The sequence below is a fragment of the Triticum aestivum genome, chromosome 4B, assembly GCF_018294505.1.
Source record: "Triticum aestivum cultivar Chinese Spring chromosome 4B, IWGSC CS RefSeq v2.1, whole genome shotgun sequence".
In the NCBI taxonomy this organism is placed as follows: domain Eukaryota; kingdom Viridiplantae; phylum Streptophyta; class Magnoliopsida; order Poales; family Poaceae; genus Triticum; species Triticum aestivum.
Genome location: NC_057804.1, coordinates 660739438 through 660745311, shown reverse-complemented (window position 1 = coordinate 660745311; position 5874 = coordinate 660739438). Strand labels below are relative to the sequence as shown.

The following is a 5874-nucleotide window of genomic DNA, read 5'->3' as shown; positions in this document are numbered from 1 at the left end:
AAGCTTAGTGGGTATCCAACTAAAACACCGATGGAAGACAATAAACGTGCAAGGGGGTTTTCTAGGATGAGAACGACAGGAGAAAAGGGCGGGGAAAAAAATGAGCGAGAGCTAAACACCCAGAGAAAATAAATGAGGTTGTGCATTGGTCGATTCATCAGTTCCCTGGTTGTTAGCTAATTTGCCAACAACAAAACCAAAGTCGTTTTCTCCATCGCCGGATCATTTCAACCTCGAAAATTCGAATGAATAAGTGCAAACAAATGGACAGCAGTATGTCGACGTCGTAGCCCCGGTGGGAGCCGCACATGAGAAGATGAGAGAGCAGCAGAGAGCGACAGAGTGGCAGAGATGGACGGATGGGTGCCACGTCAGCGAGGTAACAATCACCTTACCTTATCGGCTGGCTGACATGGCAGTTGGCGATTGGCCGGGCGAATCCCTCTCATCTGCCAGCGCCCACTGGCAAAGCGCCACGCGGGCGGCCTCCCCCCCTCTCATCTCATTTCCCAAATCGTCACGTAACGACGGACGGAGGTTGGAGAATCAAATCAAATACTAGTATATCCGGCGGCCCGATCGTGGAGCGTGCGTCCACCACCGCCGCCATTAAAAAAACTTCGTTCGTTCACCTCCACTGCCCACCAGCTCCCCTCAGATTTACTTTGCTTGCAGCTAGCCGGCTGGGTGGCCGGGGAAGATCGTATCTTGGAGGTTGAAGCGAGCAAGAACGGAGAGGAGGGGAGGGGAGGGAGGGCGCCGGCGACCGGAGCTTGCTAGCTAGCTACTGTAGGTGGGTGGGTGGTTAATGGAGCTGGCGGCGCCATGTAGCTTCAGCTGCTCGTCATACGCCCACTGCTCCATCGGCTTCACGCCGGCGCGGGTCCTCCGCGCCGGCGCCGGCACCTGGAGGCTCCGTGCCGGGGCGCACCAGGGCGGCGGGGACGGCGTCGAGCCGGCCGGGCGCCTCGCCGCGGACGGGCCTCCCGTGGTCGACGTGCCGGCGGTCGTCGCGGGCGCGGAGGGGTTCGGAGGGGCCCGGGACGCGGAGCTGGCCATGTGGGAGAAGCTGGGCGCCGTGGTGCGGCTGAGCTACGGCATCGGCATCTACGCGGGCATGGCGCTGGCGGGGCGGGCGATCTGCGACATGGCCGGCATCGACTCCTCCGGCGGGTTCCACCCGTCGCTGACGGCGCTGGTGGAGGGGCTCGGCTACGCGTCGCCGCCCATCATGGCGCTGCTCTTCATCCTGGACGACGAGGTGGTCAAGTACTCGCCGCACGCCCGCGCCATCCGCGACGTGGAGGACGAGGAGCTCCGCACCTTCTTCGCCGGCATGTCCCCCTGGCAGTTCATCCTCGTCGTCGCCGCCAGCTCCGTCGGCGAGGAGCTCTTCTACCGCGCCGCCGTCCAGGTAACTATTCATTGCTCGAGTGCAGGCAGAGGATTGATTGATCGATGCCACTAATTATATCCCCCATTTTTCATCTAAAATGAGAAACAAATTATATCTCATTTTCTCCATAGCCTGAAACTGAATCAATTGATCAAAATTGCAGGGAGCATTGGCCGATATATTCCTGAGAGGCACGGAGCTGATGAAAGATGCCCGGGGGATTGTGTCCCTGGTACGTACTGATTGTGACTTAATTGCACTTGATTTTCTTCAGTTCAGTTCATATGTTTGACTGATGAACATAACTGTACCTAACTGTACTTGCTTCTTTTGTTGATATATATCTGCAGAGTGGAATGGTGCCTCCATTTGTCCCGTTCGCGCAAACCTTCGCCGCCGCCATCACCGCCGCCCTCACGGGTTCCCTCTACTACATCGCGACCGCCCCCAAAGGTAACTAAACCCACCGATTCCATGTCATGCTTCTTGTTGTTTCAGATGAAATTGAGCCCATCTCCTGCTGTGTTTTTGTTTCAGACCCTACCTATGTGGTGACACCGGTTATGCGCTCGCACGCCGGGCGACAGAATATGAAGAAACTGTTTTCAGGTGTGTTTCTATGTGTGTATTCTCTTATCCTGCAAATACTAACAAGAACTAGTAGCTGGTGTATAAGATGTGTGAAAACAGAGATGATGTAGTAACATGATTCTTCTGAATTCCCAGCTTGGTACGAAAGGAGGCAGATGAGGAAGATATACTCACCTCTTCTAGAAGGCATCCTGGCTTTCTACCTCGGCTTCGAATGGATCCAGGTAACCATTTTAGTCACTTCTCTAGCAACCTTACACAGAATGAGACATGGTCTCTTGATGATGGATTTTCTAACTGACTACACACACATATATATCTGATTCGCGACGCGATGGATGCAGACGGGCAACATCCTGGCACCGATGATCACCCACGGCATATACTCCGCGGTGGTCCTTGGCCACGGGCTGTGGAAAATCCAAGACCACAGGAGAAGGTTGCGACAAAGGGTCCAGGAAATTAGACGAGGCTCAGAGAGACTCTAGCTAGTCACCAATATCTAGCTAGGCAGCTAGGGACCAAGTTTTGATACAGCTGTTAGTCTACGATACAGATAGAGAGGAGACTCTAGTGGTACAAGACAAGATGTACATATGCAGGCAGGATGGCAGCACGCCAATATACAGTGTATACGTAGTATTTATACGTGTGTTAGTGTGTACTTAACTGTATCATGTTCATGTAGTATGTATATGAGGCCGATATATCAGATAACCTTTTTTCTGTGTGTGTCTTGTTGAGCCTCTGAATGGGGTTTTGATACACTTTGTCTACGACAGAGTACCACCAACAGGATATGGCATCACATCAATACATAGTGTTTATATGTGTATGTGTCTGTATTTAGTACTGAAACTAGTTAACTGTATCATGTATATCTATGAAGACGACGTATAGATGAGCTCTTTTATGCGCTTGCAGTTGCATCAACAGTTTTTTGTGTCTTGTCGAGCCCCTGAAATCTTTGATGATGGCTAAAAAGGTGAAGGGAAAGAAAAGAAAGAAAAGAAGACAAAATCACGACACTGCCCAGTGTGAGCTTTTATTTCAGCTGCTCGAAGTCGGTCTGTCCATAAATTGAAATCAGATAGTATGTTGGCTACTACTCCCTCCGTTCCTAAATACTCCCTCCATTCCAAAATAGATGACCCAACTTTGTACTAACTTTAGTACAAAATTGGGTCATCTATTTTGGAACGGAGGAAGTATAAGTCTTTTTAGAGATTCCACTATGGACTATATACGGATGTATATAGACATATTTTATAGTGTAGTTTCACTCATTTTGCTCCGCATGTAGTCCCTCATTGGAATCTCTAAAAAGACTTACATTTAGGAACGGAGGGAGTACATCATCAACACTTACTGATTATTGGCGGAAAACTCGCGCGTCCCGAGCGCCCCAAATCTTCCACACCATCCTTTTTAGTAAAAGGGGTTCCCCTGATTTCCATTAAAAGAAAAAATTACAGATTAACATCAATCACTTCAGATATTTACAAGCAGTAGCGTATCACCCCACAAGTTTCTTTCGAAGTTAAGTGATCCCACCCTTTCTCAAAAACCTCAGAGACAGCAATGCTTTTAGTAAAGCAAACATCATAAAGTCTGGGGTAAGATTGATTTAGAGGTTTATCATCTATCACCAATCTTCGCAGAACATAGTATCAGCCCCGTTTACATTTTTCTTCTTCACATATCTATGAAATAGTTTTCTGATTGATAATAGACTGAGTTAAAATTGTGAGCTCCGTGCTAATGTTTAATCCCTGAAAGACAAGCACCTTTAACATATTTCAGCAGAATGGATCTCACCTGTTTAATCCCTGAAAGGGGCGCCAACCTCTAGCTGCATGGAAGATCTCACCTGTTACTTGCATGAGCAGCCTTACTCCCTATATATATCAGCTCCTTTTGGTTTTTCTGTAAGATCCACCAATAATCGATTAAGGAGCAGAGCATGCTCTATGCAAATTGCAAAATCACAAAAGGGATCAACTCAACCCTCCTATGTTCGAAGCAAATTTCATTTCAAGCTGAAGTCAATAACACGCACAACCCTCATATTTCTTCGACTCCAAGCACAAACTCCTCAACCATAGTACTACAAATACAGTGCACACATCAAGCTGAAGTCAATAACGCACGTACACACACCATGCACTGCAAACCACAACATCCACAAATTACCAACACATCGATATAACATTCAGTCCGGCACAGCTTAAAGCGTAACACCAGGGACGACGTGAACCCATTCCAGCTGCAGCACGACAGAGCCACTGTCGACATTCTTCAGCTTCAGAATCAGGTCCTGGACGACCTTGCCATTCTTCCACGACACGTGGCTCTCACCGCCAAGGTAGTTTGTGCCGACCGGGTAGATCGTCTTGATCCTGGTTCCGTCAGAGGCATGCTTTAGATCCAGCTTCGCGGCGTCGTAGATATCGGTTACGCTGAACTCGGCCACTCCCATGCTGTCATCCGCCGTGAATGTGTCCGCGTCAAAAACCTCCTGCATCATGTTTTTGGCAGTTGGATATATAAGTACCTCGTTCATTTAATATCTTCGCCAACCATCTATGAACCTATGGTGTAAAAGGTCCCCTATTTTTCATGTTTCAGCGCAGAAGAAAATTCTGTGCGATCATATTTTGGGGGTTTATTTAAGAAATTTGTTAAAATACTACTGTATGTAACAAATATTGAAGTTCCTTTCAACTTCAGGTTACACATAATATACACAGACAAAGTTTTAGTAGAGTTTACTTGATGAATCGAAGAAACTCAAACAGGAGACTTACAAGTTTGACTGGCTTTGTAAGATCTGTGACAGGGAGCACCAATACGTCATTCCATAGAGGATTGACATTTTTCTTCTGGACGCTAGTCTTCACCTTGTACACCATGAGGAAATAAAACTTCAGTAACACAGAGATAACGAAATAAATTAGCAGTAATGGTGAGAAGCGGGACATCTGTCCATGTCACATACAGAACCTGAAACCAACTCTAGAAATTACAGTTTGTATAATTATATATTGTGCATAATAGTGAAGTGAAAATCTGGCATCATGCATGCCACCGTCCGGAATTTATAGCGCACTATCAAAGTCAAGCAACAGTTCCTTCCTCGATGAGATAAAATAGAACTAATTGGTTCATTTTAGAAAATCCCATGACCAAGTTTGGGAACAACTACAGTCTGATTCATATAATCACTTCGAAACCTGTTCATAATGTATTAATCCGCACCTTTCGGGAGCAATAATTATCTGAGAATATAAGGATGGCAAATAGTTAATCGCTGGTCAGAAACTTTGTTCATCTATGGAACATGTTGTGAGCACAAAACGATTTCGGAGCAGATGGGCACCCTCCCTGACCTATGTATGCGCCGGTCGTCGGCTGCGACCTTGGCCACGCGGCGCTCAGCAGCCGGCCGCCGGCGGCAACACACGGCTCCTACGTCAAGGACTAAGAAGAGAAGAGAAGAGATGAGGGTCGTCTGACCTGGGAGCCGTAGTAGAGGACGACGTAGGGGTCGCTGGTGTGGGTGAGTGGGTCGGCGACGATGAGGTTGTGGCCTCGGACGACGCGGACGCTGAGCTTCCCGATCACCGGCTCCCAAGCCATGGCAGACCGCCGGTACAGCACAGGTTTTTCGACGGACGAATCCTCGGCTTCTAACCACTGGATGGGAGCGAGGAGAGGAGCGGGCTGGCGGCAGGATGGAATGGATGCGGCCGGCCGGCGCCGGGTTTTATCGCCTCCGCCCAGGCTGGCGACGACGGTACGTATGGCAATGGGAATTAATGTTACTCATTAAGTGTCGAGTAAATTGCAAATCCCCGCTGGCGCTGGCTTTTCAGTTTCAGAAAGCA

General features: G+C 48.4%; 2 protein-coding genes across 2 annotated transcripts; one reads left to right on the top strand and one right to left on the bottom strand.

Annotated features, from left to right (window-relative positions):
• The first annotated feature begins 548 nt into the window (after positions 1–548).
• On the top strand, positions 549–2713 carry LOC123093991 (uncharacterized). Its single transcript, XM_044516056.1, has 6 exons — positions 549–1414; positions 1560–1628; positions 1747–1849; positions 1934–2005; positions 2123–2211; positions 2332–2713. Exons 1-6 carry the CDS (start codon positions 809–811, stop codon positions 2473–2475), a joined length of 1083 nt encoding a protein of 360 aa, XP_044371991.1. The 5' UTR covers positions 549–808; the 3' UTR covers positions 2476–2713.
• A 1501-nt stretch (positions 2714–4214) lies between these two features.
• Positions 4215–5638, bottom strand: LOC123089730 (protein C2-DOMAIN ABA-RELATED 8-like). Its single transcript, XM_044511322.1, has 3 exons — positions 5504–5638; positions 4795–4887; positions 4215–4505 (listed from the first exon to the last, which is right to left on the bottom strand). Exons 1-3 carry the CDS (start codon positions 5624–5626, stop codon positions 4215–4217), a joined length of 507 nt encoding a protein of 168 aa, XP_044367257.1. The 5' UTR covers positions 5627–5638.
• Between the last annotated feature and the right edge of the window lie 236 nt (positions 5639–5874).

Excerpts from the sequence above, each read along its gene's own strand:
- LOC123093991 (XM_044516056.1), top strand. The coding sequence starts at position 809 with ATGGAGCTGGCGGCGCCATGTAGCTTCAGCTGCTCGTCATACGCCCAC. Across the intron at positions 1,629-1,746 it reads CCCGGGGGATTGTGTCCCTG|AGTGGAATGGTGCCTCCATT; the intron begins GTACGTACTGAT and ends ATATATCTGCAG. Across the intron at positions 2,212-2,331 it reads TCGGCTTCGAATGGATCCAG|ACGGGCAACATCCTGGCACC; the intron begins GTAACCATTTTA and ends CGATGGATGCAG.
- LOC123089730 (XM_044511322.1), bottom strand. The coding sequence starts at position 5,626 with ATGGCTTGGGAGCCGGTGATCGGGAAGCTCAGCGTCCGCGTCGTCCGA. Across the intron at positions 4,888-5,503 it reads TCCTCTACTACGGCTCCCAG|GTGAAGACTAGCGTCCAGAA; the intron begins GTCAGACGACCC and ends ATGGTGTACAAG. Across the intron at positions 4,506-4,794 it reads TTACAAAGCCAGTCAAACTT|GAGGTTTTTGACGCGGACAC; the intron begins GTAAGTCTCCTG and ends AACATGATGCAG.